The 17042-nt window shown below is 43.5% G+C and overlaps 1 protein-coding gene across 1 annotated transcript in view; it reads right to left on the bottom strand.

Moving 5' to 3' along the window:
* Nucleotides 1-2017: 2017 nt before the first annotated feature.
* The window catches only part of LOC148147600 (uncharacterized), a 39936-nt gene continuing 24911 nt past the window's right edge, over nucleotides 2018-17042 (bottom strand). Inside the window, exon 2 of the mRNA XM_087994685.1 lies at nucleotides 2018-2119. Within this exon, the coding sequence (XP_087850811.1) occupies nucleotides 2107-2119 (13 nt within the window). The 3' untranslated portion in view covers nucleotides 2018-2106. The remainder of the gene's footprint in view (nucleotides 2120-17042) is intronic.

The raw sequence follows: 17042 nt of genomic DNA, 5'->3' as shown, positions 1-17042 counted from the left end.
ACAATTTACATGAATGATTTAGATGAAGGGACAGAAGTTATGGTTCCTAAATTGAGTTGTGAGTCTTTGGAACTTGGTTCCTCAAAAAGTGGTAGAAGCAGAAACTTTGAATATCTTTAAGGCAGATATGGATAGATTCTCGACAAGCATTGGCATAAAAAGGTTTTTTGGGTTGACGAATGTGGAGTAATCAAATCAGTTATGATCTTAATGAATAATGGAGCAGGCTTAGAGGCTGAGTGATCTACTCCTGCTTCTAATTCATCTGGTCGTAAGTTTGCAATCCCATATGAATATCATCCTTACTCAAGTCACAGAACAAAATGGTTACATGGGGCATGACTACTTTATGGGTCTTAAGAGATCTACAACAAAATCTGCAAGTCTACTCAGCAGGTTTGACAGCTGTAAAGACAGAAATTGAATTAACATTTCAGGTTAATAAACTCTGATTAAATACCATTAATCTGAAACATTAACTTTTGCATCTCCATCCACAGATGCTGTTAGACTTGGTGTGTATTTCCACTATTTCCTGTTTTTACTGCAGATTTCTAGCATCCACAATAGTTGGTTTCCAGAAGTTTATTAATGTTTCTGTCTTCCATTAATCAGCAGCATGAAGGGACTGAGTATAGAAGCAAAGAGGTTCTTCTGCAGCTGTACGGGTCCCTGGTGAGACCACACTTGGAGTACTGTGTGAAGTTCTGGTCTCCAAATTTGAGGAAAGACATTCTGGCTATTGAGGGAGTGCAGCGTAGGTTCACGAGGTCAATTCCTGGAATGGCGGGATTACCTTACACTGAAAGACTGGAGCAACTGGGCTTGTATACCCTTAAGTTTAGAAGACTGAGAGGGGATCTGATTGAGACATATAAGATTAATAAAGGATTGGACACTCTGGAGGCAGGAAACATGTTTCCGCTGATGGGTGAGTGCCGAACCAGAGGACACAGCTTAAAAATACGGGGTAGACCATTTAGGACAGAGATGAGGAGAAACTTCTTCACCCAGAGAGTGGTGGCTGTGTGGAATGCCCTGCCCCAGAGGGCAGTAGAGGCCCAGTCTCTGGATTCATTTAAGAAAGAGTTGGATAGAGCTCTCAAGGATTGTGGAATCAAGGGTTATGGAGATAAGGCAGGAGCAGGATACTGATTAAGGATGATCAGCCATGATCGTATTGAATGGTGGTGCAGGCTCGAAGAGCAGAGTGGCCTACTCCTGCACCTATTGTCTATTGTCTAATGAAGTCAACAAGGAAAGTAAAAATAGCAATAAACTGAAGGTGATGACAGGAGCAAGCAAAGATTGAGTTTCCTACTGAACGAACTGCTCAGACTGCTGTAACCAAGAGTTCAAACCTCCCTTTATTAACTGTTTTACAATAGATATATAATAATGCTGACCATAGTCACTGGAATCCAGAACCTCAAGTTACTGTGTTGGGAACATAACATGATGACGTTTGAGTTCAATAAATATCTGGAATAAAAGGTTAACCTCTTGGCAACCATGTAATCATTGTCAATTGTTGGAAAAACAATCACCAATGCCCTTTACAGAAGGAAATCTGCCATCGTTACCTGGTCTGACCAACAGCAATTGGAGAATTAGGAATGAAAAATAAATGCTGCCTAGTCTGCAACTTCCATATGCCATGAATGAATAATAATGGAAGGAAGAAATAAATAATTGAAAGAAAGCTTTCTCTCAATTGAGCAAGACTATGACCAAGCTGGAGAGAAAGAGGGGTGCACTGATAATGGCTGGAATGGCTTGTCCCTTGCTTGGCCGAAATGATGTTCAATTTCCTTTAGTTGTACATTTGTAACTGTCCTCAGTTTATATCTTCAAGCAAACTGCTGAGTGAACTATCCCACTCTTTTTACAACTCGCAGCAGTAGTAAGATCATGATTATTTATTCAATGTGTGAAAACCACACTCCAACTCCATGATGCAGTATGCTGTTTCACTTTTCTGCCAATTTTCCCCTCGTCTTCTTTTTGTTATGCACTCAATACCTGTAGTATCTCTCACCAGTACAGCTATCATTGTTAGTAAATTCATCAAGGTGAAGCAACAGGTTTCTTTCCGATCACAGTTTTCTATCTGCAGCTTCTGGAGAAAAGAAGAAATGTCAAATTCAAACATAAAGATTGTACATTAGTAATTATACTGAGACCACCTAAATATAGAGGGGCTAAAGTAACCTGAAGCAGCCATTCTTCTGCCAACTCTGCCACAGTGCAAGTTGTACATTCATTATTCCACAAAGGAGAATCTTCAATTCTGAGGAACAATTAGGGAAGTTGGGACCGTTTTCCTTGAAGATGAAAAGAGATTGAATAGAAGTTTTTTTAAAAAATCATGAGAGGTGTGGACAGAGTAGATGGGGGGAAATGTTCATACATGTAAATCCTTACCCAGTTGCAAGGTGACTCTAGACCCACAGTAATGGGACTGACCTTTAACTGTCTGGTGAAATACCTCGTAAAAACAATGACTGCAGTTGCTGGAAACCAGATTTTGGATTAGTGGTGCTGGAAAAGCACAGCAGTTCAGGCAGCATCCGAGGAGCAGTAAAATCGACGTTTCGGGCAAAAGCCCTTCATCAGGAATACCTGCTCAGCAAGCCACTGATTTGGTGGCTGCTCACCACGCTTGCTCAAGAGCAGTTAGGGATGGGATTTGCCAGCAACACCCACATCCCAAAAATTAGTAAAATGAATAACACCTACAATAATACACCCTTAAACTATAGCTGCACGTGGCAACTTAAATTCATTGTGGGCTGATGTGAGGAAATGAATGAGTCAGAAATTAAGATAAAAAAATGATACCACGCCTAACCTCAGAGTACCTCTGAATTGACCACACCCCCTCCTCACACCATCAATTATCACCTTATTCTATCACAGCTTCGGTGACCATTCCCACTAGTCTTCTATAAACCACGTGTTGCCTTTACTGTAAGTTGATAAGAGAGGATTCTACCTCAGAAAGGGACTGTGAAGTAATACTGGTTACAATTATATGTCCTACGTAGGATTACAGAGCCATTACAGCTCTGAAGGCCATTTAGCCCATCGTGACTGAACCAGTTCCATTTCCTACTGTCAACTTCCTGCTCTATCTCCATATCCCCACACATCACTTCTATCCAAACGTCCTGCATTCTCTCTTTGTAAATGGTGGAGCAATTATAATGAAGAACACTTGGACATTATCATCTTTTTGCCCACTTACCTCAACTACCTTGTTAAGCCAGAACATTTCTTCCTCATCCTTGCCGAAGTATTGGTCAAAAGGGAAACTGCATTCTCTATCTTCATTCATGCTGTTCTGGAATTGTACATGCTTTGTTCAAGATCACAGATATCAGATGGATGAGTCAATGCTTGTGGATGTAGTGTCAATCAAGTGCGCCGTTTTGTCCTGGATGGTGCCAAGCTTTGTGAGTGCTATTGGCGAGTGGGGAATGCCCCAAGCAAGTGGTAGTATTCCATCGCACACCTGATTTGTGCCTTGTAGATGATGAATAGGATTTCGGAAATCAGGAGGTGAGTTACTTGCCACAATATTCCTAGCCTTTAAACTGATCTTGTCGCCACTGTATTTCTGTGGTGTGTCTAGTTCAATTTCTGGTCAATGGTAACCTCAAGGATTGTTAAAGTGAAGATTTGAGACAACCCAGGGAATCCCTTGTGGACTCAGACCTGTAAGCCTCTCTCTTGGTTTGTCCCGGAGATCGTACTCTTTGGACGTCTGGAATAAAAAACCCTCTTACAGACAGATTAGTTTAACTTTAGTCATCCCCTTTATTTGCCAATAGCACCACTGTTACAACATAACACTGATTCCCAAAAGCTCGACTAACTAGGTTCTGATAACCTACGAGAGCAGGGCACCGGCTCTTCAAGTGACCCGCCAGGCTACTCCGATGTACTGATACAAAGTGGCTTCCTTCATACAAAAGTTTTTTAAAAATTGCATGTTCTTAATTTGACAGATAACATTGAAAGACAATAACTTTGTAAGGGAAAAAAAAGTTATTTGACAGGTCTGTGTACACTTGACTAATCACTCCTACAGGCCCTAAGCCATTTATCAGGTGGGAAAAACATACCCAGCCAAGTTAGGCGCCTGCTAGCGAGATAAACTCCTACTGTAAAGAGATACCAGTCTGAGCTAATTGGAGAGTTCATAAGGTAACTTTGCACAGCTCACATGTCAGAACCAATTTTTTTTTAATTTCAAAAATGTACTTCATTCATAAAATAATTTGATGGTCTGTACAATTGGTCATGCCATACATATGTAGACATGTACATACAGAGATCAAAACTTATCATTTTTATACAGGTCTGTACATTTTTTGATCATATGCCCATATAATTAGCTGAGGCGTCAGCAGAGCCCAAATGACTGCATGGGCCCCCTGTTCTTCGTTAGGCAGGCAGACTTTACACAGTGGTCTTTCCCCACCGCGCCTTGGCGGCAGCTGCCCCAAGCTTCAGCGCGTCCCTCAACACGTAGTCCTTGTGAAGGGCCAGCAAGCCTCGCTCTTTGCTTCGGAGGCCTCCAAGATAATCTTCCGGTCCAGGGTCCGCTCGGTGGAGCAGGACGAGATGTGCTCACGTTTCTTCTTCCAGAAGGTGCACAAAGAGAGCTCTGTGCTCAGCAGCCTGAAGGAAGAAGATGGCTCGCTAACGTCATCTCAGGCTGACGTCATGAGGATCAGTAAATCCTTCTATGCCAGTCTGTATGACGCGAAGCCGACCAACAGCACGGCCTCCCAGTCGTTCCTGTCCTCTATCACGGAGGTCTTAGACGACAGAACACGGGAGAGGCTGGACCAGCCGCTATCTCTGGACGAGCTGACCAAGGCCCTCGAGTCCTTTGAAAAGAATAAAACTCCCGGAAGCGACGGCTTACCGGTCGAGCTCTATTCCGTTCTGTGGGACTTGATTGGCCAGGACCTGCTGGAGGTGTATGTCAGTATGCTTCAGGCAGGTACCATGAGTGAATCCATGAGGAAAGGCATCATCACCCTCGTCTACAAGTGGAAGGGGGAGAGGGAGGAACTCAGAAATTGGAGACCAATCTCACTGTTGAATGTGGATTACAAAATTCTGTCAAAGGTAATCGCCAACCGGGTCAGGTCTGCTCTGGGGTCGGTGATTCACCCTGACCAAACCTGTGCTGTGCCGGGCAGGAAGATCGCTGAGAGTCTCGCACTCCTCAGGGATACGATCGCCTACCTGCAGGACAGAGGGTTGGACACCTGCCTGATCAGCCTGGACCAGGAGAAAGCTTTTGACAGGATATCACACAGGTATATGAGAGATGTTCTCTCCAAAATGGGCTTCGGGGAGGGAATCGCTAATTGGATCAGACTGCTCTACACCAACATTGTCAGTGCAGTCTCAATCAATGGGTGGGAATCAGATAGCTTCCCAGTCAGATCTGGAGTCAGGCAGGGCCGCCCCTCTCTCTCCTGTCTTGTTTGTGTGCTGCATAGAGCCATTTGCCGAGTCCATCAGGAAGGATGCGAGCCTGAGAGGGGTGACTATTCCTGGCAGCGGGGGCCTGCAGGTTAAGGCCTCCCTGTACATGGATGATGTCGCCGTTTTCTGCTCGGATCCACTGTCCGTGCGCAGACTCATGTGCATTTGTGACCAGTTCGAACAGGCCTCGGGGGCCAAGGTAAACCGAGGCAAGAGCGAGGCCATGCTCTTCGGGAACTGGGCCGACCAATCCTCGATCCCCTTCACCATCAGGACCGACCACCTGAAGGTGCTGGGTATTTGGTTCGGAGGGGCTGGGGCGTGCGCCAAGTCTTGGGAGGAGCGTATCAGCAAAGTGAGGCAGAAACTGGGCAGATGGAAGCTACGGTCGCTCTCCATCGCGGGAAAAAACCTGGTCATCAGGTGTGAGGCACTGTCATTGCTGTTATACGTTGCACAGGTCTGGCCTATTCCCAGAACCTGTGCCGCTGCAGTCACCCGGGCCATCTTCCAGTTTATATGGAGGTCAAAGATGGACCGGGTCCGAAGGGACTTACTGTATAAAGATCTGGGCAACGGGGGAAAAAATACACCCAATGCCACCCTCACCCTGATGGCCACCTTTGTGTGTGGCTGCATCAAGCTGTGCGTGGATCCCCGGTACGCAAACACCAAGTGTCACTACGTACTGAGGTTCTACCTGTCCCTGGTGTTGCGAAGGATGGGCCTGGCCTCGCTGCCGCGGAACGCTCCGAGTAGTTGGACCGTTCCGTATCACCTGTCCTTCGTGGAGAAATTTATCAAGAAAAACCCCTTTGACCACAAGTCCATTAGGAAGTGGTCAGCACGTAGTGTCCTTGAGACCCTTCGGGAAAAGGAGAGGGCCGATCCTATCGAGCGGTTCCCTGAGCAGACTGTCAAAGCCATTTGGCAGAATGCCTCATCGCCAGAACGTTCCAACAAGCACCAAGACATGGCTTGGCTGGTGGTGAGAAGGGCTCTGCCTGTGAGATCCTTTATGCACGCCCGGACTCTCAGCCGCACCGCACACTGCCCTCGAAGCGGCTGCGGGGGGGACGAGACTGTCACACACCTCCTTCTGGAATGTGCCTACGCAGAGGAAGTCTGGAGAGGAATGCAGTGGTGTTTGTCGAGGTTCGTCCCGAGCAGCGCCGTGACGCGGGACTCCGTGCTGCACATGTCAGAACCAATTGTTTTACAAAATGGCTTCTTAGCAAGGAGGGCAAACTATTGATCATAAAATGACTTCCTGACACATTATGCCAGAATCTCTTTAACGTTAGGCTTAGAATAATTTGTAAGCCAGGAGCAAACTCCCGCTTTTTATGCACTGAATCATTTTGTACCTGAGGCTGAGATGTTACCGTAAGGTTGCATTTAAACTGACTCATATAGTCTTGAATTAAACATGCTGCCTTTTCAGGGTTGTGATTCAAATTCAAATAAGACGTAAGATCTGATTAGTTAGAATTGACAGTGGGGCAGTCTGTAAGGTAGGAAGAATGGTCTGCAAGAACAGGAAGTAAGTTAAAGCTTCATCAATATTACCTTTTACAGAGTTTGTATTTAATAACCGGTAATGGCTACTCAATATCATCATAAACTCCCAAAATGAAATTAAATTCAATCCATAGCAGATAAGCACTAAAAGTTAATTTTCTACTGGCAACAACAGCCTCAGCACTAAAATGGTCTCTCTCTCTCTAGTGTCCTTTTGAACTCTCAAGTCAGGGTTTTAACAGCAAAGATTTTTTTTCCTCTCTGTGTCTGCCCCACTTGCAAGGGGTAATAAGAATCCATTATAAAGGGCAAGATCCGACCGTTGATTACAAAGCTTTTGATAATAGAGAGGTTCGTTTCAGGGTCAGATTCAAAAACTGTCATTAATTTCACAAGGGAATGGCTGTGAATGTTATCACTTGGTGTCCTGTTCGCATAGATTCATCGATGCTAAGGCAAATGTTCTTAATTGCCTTACAGCATCCTGTTATCACTTGGTGAGCCTAGATGTCCCTATCTTCTGCATTCCTTGAGTTCCCCCCTTTTTCTGAGCCTTCCTGTCTATTTTCTAGTGCAGTAAATGTGTTCTATAATTCAACATTACATTTTAGTCTAAATGTTTAAAGACAAGTTTTAAAGCTATAAACTTTCTCAGGATGTTTACAGTGGGGGATTCAGTGATGGTGATAGCAGAGGAGTATCTTTTAAAGAAAATAGAGGTAAGTATTCGCAGCACAGAGAAGTACGGTGCAATGGAAAGGTAGCAGGTGCTTGGATGAGTCCTGAAACACCATATCAAAAGACCAGTACAGTTACAATGGGTTGAATGGTCACTTTCTATACTGTAGACACTTTCAGTCGCTTGCCTGTTAGCCACTTACCACCATTTCAAGAGCTCAAAACTTAGTTGATCCAACAAAAAAAAAGCAAAAGGTCTTGATTAAATCCAAATGTTCTAGATTTAAGAGTTTTCTCAAACTCCTATCTGTACCACAGACAAAAGACAGCCGTAACCCAGAGCTGAAGAATCGCGAACATAGTTATAGCAAGAGATTGGAAAACACCCCAGTGGTGTTCCAACTTATATTTAGCATGGGAAAAAGAAAATTAATCAGCTCTTGTTTTGTTGATTGAATTACATTTATTTGCTTCTATATGAGCTTTTGTGACTGACAGATTTTGCCAACCTTTTCAGGGAAAAACATCTGCGCTTTATTTTTTCTTATCAGGTAAATTCTAAGCTGAAAAAAATTAAATTGCATATGAAAATTAATATTGCAAGACAAATGAGGAAGCAGCAGCATAGTGTCAATGTAACTGGGCTTCTGCAGTCCTCACTTTCTCCTGCTAATCCAGACCTAGGTTAATACTGTGAGGCCACAGGTTCAATCCCATTTGATGGAAGTTAAATTCAATTAATACATTGAGAATATACAAGTAGTCTTAGTAATGGTCATGATATAACTATTATCAATTGGTATAAAAACCTGTTTGGTTCACTAATGTCCTTCAGAGAGGGAATTCTGCTGTCATAGAGTCATAGAGACATAGAGATGTACAGCACAGAAACCGACTCTTGAGTCCAACTTGCCCATGCCGACCAAATATCCTAAACTAATCTAATCCCATTTGCCAGCACTTGGCCCAAATCCATCCCAATCCCTCCTATTCATATACCCATCCAGCTGCCTTTTAAATGTTGTAATTGTACCAGCCTCCACCACTTCCTCTGGCAGCTCATTTCATACACACACCATCCTCTGTGTGAAGAAGTTGCCCCTGAGGTCCCTCTTAAATCTTTCCTCTCTCACCCTAAACCTATGCTCTCTAGTTCTGGACACCCACACCCCAGGGAAAAGAACCTGTCTATTGTGCCTTAGAATTGAGCCCTCCACTATCACCTGATGAAGGAGCAGTGCTCCAAAAGCTAGTCTGCTTCCAATTAAACCTGTTGGACTATAACCTGGTGTTGTGTGATTTTTAATTTTGTACACCCCAGTCCAACACCAGCATCTCCAAATCATACCCTATCCATGCCCTTCATGATTTTATACACCTCCAAAAGGTCACCCCTCAGCCTCCAACACTCCAGGGAAAACAGTCCCAGCCTATTCAGTCTCTCCCTATAGCTCAAATCTTCCAACCCTGGCAACATCCTTGTAAATCTTTTCTGAACTCTTTCAAGTGTCACCACATCCTTCCATTAGGAGGAGACCAGAATTGCACACAATATTCCAAAAATGGCCTAACCAATGTCCTGTATAGCTGCAACATGGCCACCCAACTCCTACATCAATACTCTGTCCAATAAACCCTTACTGAGTGTATATAAGAATTAGCCATTTGGCCCCTCAATCCTGTCCCTCATTCAACAGGATCTGCCCCATGCCCCAACTCCTCTTTTGTACCAGCCTAGCTAAGCTGTCAACTTCCCAATATTTCAAAAACATACCTCCTTCCTCTTTAATTAGTTTAATGTCCTCTTATTCTGTCTTCTAGTTCAAGATTCCCCTACTAGTGGAAACATCACTTCAACAACTACCATGTCACGCCCCCTCAGAATCTTGTATTCTTCAATCAGATCACCCCTCATTTATCTAAACTCAAATGAATAAAGACATAGCCTGTTTAGCCGTTGCTGATAAATCAAACTTTGAGCCAAGTAAAATTCTTTGAAGAGCCTCCAATATCAATTTATCCTTTTTTAAAAGACCTATATGTGGCCCTAACTGACTCATAACTGCCCTCTGAAATTGCCTGGCAAGCCACTCAATACAAGGACAATTAGGGATGGGCAGCAAATGGTGACCTTGCCGATAATACCCACATGACATGAAAGGATTAAATAAAAGGACCTAGAGATCCCCAGGCTAAGATTGTTAAATTGCAAAGGAAGTTTGGGTAGGCATGGTTTGTATTCTCTTAGGTATAAACAGTTGAGGGGTAATTGGATTAAAGTCAATAATCGGGGTAAATTCAGCCTTTTCTTGATGTATTCGACAGTTAATTTTCAGGTTGCAAATGCCTGCAATTGACCCACACATCTGGGGTTGTGATTAATACTTTCGGTTTGTGTGCAGCTGCAGAATTTACAAAACACTCATGCACCATTGAGTTGTCATAATCAATTAATTTAGCTACATTCTCTACAGAGAAAAACATCTTTCAAAATGCATGTTTTCCACTTAAACCACAGGGATTCTTAAACAGCCCAAGATAGCTATCAGTGAAATAAAATAATGGTCAAATTACAATGTCTGGCGAAAGAACAAAACAACAAACCTCACAAATAGGAGGTGATCCACATTAGATTTTGAAACTATTGAATAAATAACAAAGAGTAAAAGCAGAAAATTCTGGAAACATTCACTTTGTGAAATAGTAACCATGGAGCGAGAAACAGAATTAACATTGCAGGTCAATGACGCTGCATGAGAACTGGTAGAGAAAGAAACATGACAGAGTACAGCCAGAAAAAGGAAGGGGCAATAGAGAAAGACAAGTGAAAGATCTGTGATCAGGCCAAGAACAGGAGTAATTAAATGGCAAAGAAGATACAGGTGCAGATCGGGGTGATAATGGATCATGGAAAGAAACTATGAAGTCTTTGTCTGATTTCTACGTGCAGTTTGACTTGATGTGTGTGAATCCCTTCCATAAGTACAACCATTTTTCAGATGAGTCAGCATGTGTAGAATGCAGAAAGTGAACAAAAGAAAAGCAGCCCATTGTGACCTGTTCCATCAATTAATTACCTGCTTTAGTTCCATTTCCCTTAAAGCTTTTAGCTTACAAACATCAACACTAGATTTTAAACTTTCAGTTAACTTCCTACCAGAATTCCAGATTTCAAGAGAACAGACAAGTTGTAGTACTTGTTCAGGTGTTAGTCTTAGTCAGAATTGGAGAAAAAATGAAGGACTAAACAGCACTTGAAAAGACACATAATAAAAGAAAGAGTGAGTGGGTGAACACACGGACATGACAGAAAGAGTTTTAAAATATTGTACTTCAACCGAAAACAGTGGCAATAACGTTAACAATTAAGAGCTAATCCTTGTTAGGTCTGCTGATTTCTTTCCCAACAAAAACAGAAATTGCTGGAAAAGCTCAGCAGGTCTGGCAGCACCTGGAGAGAAAGCAAAGTTAATATTTCAGGTCGAGTGACCCTTCTGCAGAATAATTTCTATGTTAAGTTCAATTTGAATATCTTGAATAATCATTTTTCACTTCTTCATAATTGTGAAAATTTAAAACACTGGAAACTCTAAACAGGTCAGTCAGTATGTGCAGAGAGCAACCAGATGAAACAAAAGGTAATTTTCCTTCACAAAGTTCACAAACAGCTTTATTGTTTCCATTTCAGGCTTTCCATATATCAATTACTTCAGCTAATCATATATTCCCTGTGACTAACTTTTTGAATTATGTTCTGTATCAATATTTCTAATGACACTCTGAGTCTCACAACATCTCAAAATTAAAAATGTTAGTCCTTATCTTTAAATCACTCCATGGCAAAGTTTCTTCCCAGCTTCATAATCTATAAACTCCTTTTTATGCCTCAAATCCCTTCCTCCCCTCACCTTCTCCTGGTGGCCTGCCATTCAGCCACCAATTACAATCCATGTCTCCGCCTTCAAGTTCTGCCTGAATCCCACCATTTCAGTCACTAAATTGATTCTGGTTCAGTGTCTGTTTTCCTCATATCTCTGTGAAACACCTTTAGAATATTTTCTATTACAATGGTTTATAAATGCAAATTGTCATTTAAATGGATTTTGAAAGTATTAACATCAGACTACAGCTCCACCCAGAGGGTACAAGAAGTCTTACTGAGAACAGACATACAGTAAATTAAACCTAAGCATACTTGTACACAGTGTAGCTTCCCTACCTCTACAAGAACCCTCTACTCCAGAGGTAATGTCACAGCATATCTGAACATTAAAATACCTATAATATAGTTCTTCTACCTTCCTGTTCACTGGGCAGCATGCGAATTGTATCCTCAATGTTTTATCCTATGCTTCCTGAGAGTGCAAATCCTTGCAGGATAATTATTCTAATATATTGGTAATATTACAACTTTCATTGTTCATTCAATGATGTATTCAAATTTTAATTTCACTTCCAATTGGTCTACTCAAACATGTTCTGTATAATTTAGTTATCACAAAAGGAATGCTATGATTGGCTATGACCAAGTGCTTATACTTACAAGTACTCATCCCAGCAAAACAATCTTTGTGAAATTTGTTTTTTAAAACCATTGTCCATCACCTACTAGTGAGTGTGGGAATACAGGAGAAGACAGGCTAATATGTAGCTGGGGGAAATGGTGTGGGCGGATGAGGGAATGGGGGCTTTGAGCTCCTGAAGCGTTGGGACCAATTCAAAGACATGAGAAATCTGTTCCTGGTGGACAGGTTGCACTGCAAGTGAGTTGGGACCAATATCCATTCAGGAAGGTTTGCCTTTGCTTTTGGAGAGTGTTTAAGCTATTTTGGCAGGAGCACATGGCATGGCAGTACAGTGGTTAGCACTGCTGTCTCACAACGCCAGAGACCCGGGTTCAATTGCCGCCTCAGGCAACTGACTGTGTGGAGTTTGCACATTCTCCCCATGTCTGCTTGGGTTTCCTCCAGTCCAAAAGAAAATGTGCAGGTTAGTGAATTGGCCAAGCTAAATTGCCCGTAGTGTTAGGTGTAGGGGAATGGGTCTGGTTGGGTCGCGCTTCGGCGGGTCAGTGTGGACTTGTTGGGCTGAAAGGCCTGTTTCCACACTGTAAGTAATCTAATCTAATACAGAGTTCAGGATGAAACATTAGAGAGGAGAAGCAAGGTGCACAGAGGGTGGGAGAGACAATTAGTAAAAGAGTAATTCAGAAACAGGAGGAATCAAATGAGAGAAGTCATCAAGCAGTCTCAGATGGGTTTGGAGTACATGTACTTAAATGCATATAAAGTGATAAATAAAGTTGGTAGACTGCAGACGCAAACCAACATGAGGTAATAATATAGTGACAATAACAGAGACCAGGCTCAATCAAGGGGTGGAGTGACAATTTCATGTTTATTCCTGGCTACAAGGTAGTCGGGAAAGATAGAATCATAGAATAAAGAATAGATATTCTTCCGACCAATATGGATAACCTCATATTTATCCACATTAAATGCCATCTACTAAATTTTGGCTGGTTCACCTAACCTGGTAAAAACAAGGACTACAGATGCTGGAAACCAGATTCTAGATTAGAGTGGTGCTGGAAAAGCACAGCAGTTCAGGCTGCATCCGAGGAGCAGGAAAATCGACGTTTTGGGCAAATGCCCTTCATCATGAATAGAGGAAGGGCTTTTGCCCAAAACATTGATTTTCCTGCTCCTCGGATGCTGCCTGAACTGCTGTGCTTTTCCAGCACCACTCTAATCTAGAATCTGGTTCACCTAACCTATCCATGTAAATTTGTCAATTTCTTATTACTTCACTGCACCTACTTTAGTGTCATCTGTAAATTTGGCTATAGTACTTTCTACCCCTGCATCCACATTATTGTACATAATGTAAATAGTTGGCACTCTGGGACCAAAAACTGTGGCATCCCACCAGTTACATCTTACCAACCAGAAACAGACCTATTTATCCCAACTCAATTCTCTATCCAAGCTAATAAATTACCATGCCACAATAAATATTTGCAGGTACTGGACATAAAGCAAGAATATTATGGTGAAGTTTATTGCATAGATTGAACTTTCAAAATGGCTTTGAGTGTTGCTAAGACTTTTCTGACAGTAGAATATTTAACAGTCAACTATTTGTAGTCTTTAACTAAGGTGAAACAGATTTAGCAGATAAATTGAGAGTAGAAATAAAAGTGGGATCTTTTAAAGAAGAGATGCTCAAAATAATTACCCAGCATTTAGAATTAAAAGGGAAACCTGAACTTAGCCAGGATTAACTAAGATTCAACTAGAAATGAAATTGTTTGAATTGGAAGAAAAAGGAATGAGTAATGGAAATAGCAGAAAGAAATTAAAAGAGAATTGGAAATAATAGTTTGAAGTGGAACGTGAGGCGAGCGAAAAGCAAATAAAAGCCTGGAAACTGGAATAAAAATGTTAAGGAATTGAATATAAAAAGCTTGAAATCCAAAGCAATAAGGACTTACCTAAAGAAAAGCTTAAAGAAAGAACGAATGGGTAGTAACTCAGAGGATGATTCTGATTCTAATTGACCGTTAGTGCCAGAAAATGTTGGAGAAATTCAGCAGGCCTGGCAACATCTAGGGACAGAGAAACAGAGTTAACACTTTGAGTTCAGTAACTCTTCTTCAAAACCCAGTTGCTGAATTCCCCTAGCAAGTTTAGATTAGATTAAATTAGATTACTTACTTACAGTGTGGAAACATGCCCTTCGGCCCAACAAGTCCACACTGACCCGCCGAAGCACAACCCACCCAGACCCATTCCCCTACATTTACCCCTTCACCTAACACTACGGGCAATTTAACATGGCCATTTCACCTAACCTGCACATCTTTGGACTGTGGGAGGAAACCGGAGCACCCGGAGGAAACCCACACAGACACGGGGAGAATGTACAAACTCCACACAGTCAGTTGCCTGAGGCGGGAATTGAACCCGGGTCTCTGGCGCTGTGAGGCAGCAGTGCTAACCACTGTGCCACCGTGCCACCCATCCTGTTCTGTTCTGTTCTGTTTTTGTTTCAGATTTGCAGCATCCACTACATTTTTGTTTTAATTTAGAAGATATTTCAAGAGCAGTTAGGGATGGGATTTGCCAGCAACACCCACATCCCAAAAATTAATATAAAGAATAACTCCTGCAATAATACACCCTTAAAGTATAGCTGCACTTGGCAACTTAAATTTAGGTTTAGATCAGAGTGGTGCTGGAAAAGCACAGCAGGTCAGGCAGCATCCGAGGAGCAGGAAAATCGATGTTTCAGGCATAAGCCCTTCATCAGGTATAGAGGCAGAAAGCCACCAGGGTGGAGAGATAAATGGGGGGTTGGGGCTGGGGAGAAGGTAGCAAAGAGTACAATAGGTAAATGGGGGTGGGGATGGAGGTGATAGGAACTTAAATTTAATGGTGGCCAGTGTGAGGAAATGAGTGAGTCTGAAACAAAGAAGAAAGTGATACCGTGCCAGACCTCAGAGTGCCTCTGAACTGACCACACCCCTCCTCACAACATCAATTATCACAGGGTGCAGAATGTTCTCAAGGGAGAGAGGGCCCAGCAGGTGGTCATTGTACACATTGGAGCAAAGACATAGGAAGGGAAAAGGATGAGATTTTGAAGGGAGAATGTAGAGAGTTCAACATGAATTGAAAAAGGAGGTCCTCGTGAGTATTAATATCTGGATTACTCCCAGTGCTACGAGCTAGTGAGGGGGGGAATAGGAGGATAGAGCAGATGAATACATGGCTGAGGAAGCTGGCATTTGGGAGAAGGATTCACAGTTTTGTATCATTGGAATCTTTTCTGGGGTAGACGTGACCTGTACAAGAAGGACGGATCTGAGTTGGAAAGTGACTAATATATACAGGCAGAGAGATTTGCTAGAGCTGCTCAGGAGGATTTAAACTAGTAAGATAGGGGTGTGGGGGGATGGGGGAGCCAGGGAAACAGTGAAGAAAGAGATCAATCTGAGACTGGTACAGTTGAGAAAAGAAGTGAGTCAAACAGTCAGGGCAGGCAGGGACAAAGCAGAGAACAAGGGAGGACTGATAAATTCCCAATTCCTTCGTCTCCACTGCATCTGCTCCCAGGAGGACCAGTTCCAATACCGAACAACCCAGATGACCTCCTTCTTCAAAGACCGCAATTTCCCCCCAGACGTGGTCAACGATGCCCTCCACCGCATCTCCTCCACTTCCCGCTCCTCCACCCTTGAGCCCCGCCCCTCCAATCGCCACCAGGACAGAACCCCCCTGGTCCTCACCTACCACCCCACCAACCTCCATATACATCGTATCATCCGTCGTCATTTCCGCCACCTCCAAACGGACCCCACCACCAGGGATATATTTCCCTCCCCTCCCCTATCAGCATTCCGAAAAGACCACTCCCTCCGTGACTCCCTCATCAGGTCCACACCCCCCACCAACCCAACCTCCACTCCCGGCACCTTCCCCTGCAACTGCAAGAAATGCAAAACTTGCGCCCACACCTCCCCCCTTACTTCCCTCCAAGGCCCTAAGGGATCCTTCCATATCTGCCAGAAATTCACCTGCACCTCCATACACATCATTTACTGCATCCGCTGCACCCGATGTGGCCTCCTCTATATTGGGGAGACAGGCCGCCTACTTGCGGAACGTTTCAGAGAACACCTCTGGGACACCCGCACCAACCAACCCAACCACTCCGTGGCTCAACACTTCAACTCCCCCTCCCACTCCACCAAGGACATGCAGGTCCTTGGACTCCTCCATCGCCAGACCATAGCAACACGACGGCTGGAGGAAGAGCGCCTCATCCTCCGCCTAGAAACCCTCCAACCACAAGGGATGAACTGAGATTTCTCCAGTTTCCTCATTCCCCTCCCCCCACCTTGTCTCAGTCCCAACCCTCGAACTCAGCACCGCCTTCCTAACCTGCAATCTTCTTCCTGACCTCTCCATCCCCACCCCCACTCCGGCCTATCACCCTCACCTTAACCTCCTTCCACCTATCACATTTCCAACGCCCCTCCCCCAAGTTCCTCCTCCCTACCTTTTATCTTAGCCTGCTGGACACACTTTCCTCATTCTTGAAGAAGGGCTCATGCCCGAAACATTGATTCTCCTGCTCCTTGGATGCTGCCTGACCTGCTGCGCTTTTCCAGCAACGCATTTTCAGGACTGATAAATTAAACTGCATTTATTTCAATGCAAGTGGCTTAACATGGAGGTCAGATGAACTCAGGGCAGGGTTAGGAACATGGGACTGGGATATCATAAGTATTACAGAAACGTGGCTCAGGGATGGGCAGCACTGGCAGCTAA

Source organism: Chiloscyllium plagiosum, unplaced genomic scaffold (genome assembly GCF_037043375.1).
Source record: "Chiloscyllium plagiosum isolate Xiang-an unplaced genomic scaffold, Cpla_swu_hap1 HiC_scaffold_15, whole genome shotgun sequence".
NCBI lineage: Eukaryota > Metazoa > Chordata > Chondrichthyes > Orectolobiformes > Hemiscylliidae > Chiloscyllium > Chiloscyllium plagiosum.
Note: the sequence above shows the minus strand (reverse complement) of the source record. Positions and strands in the feature narration are given on the sequence as shown.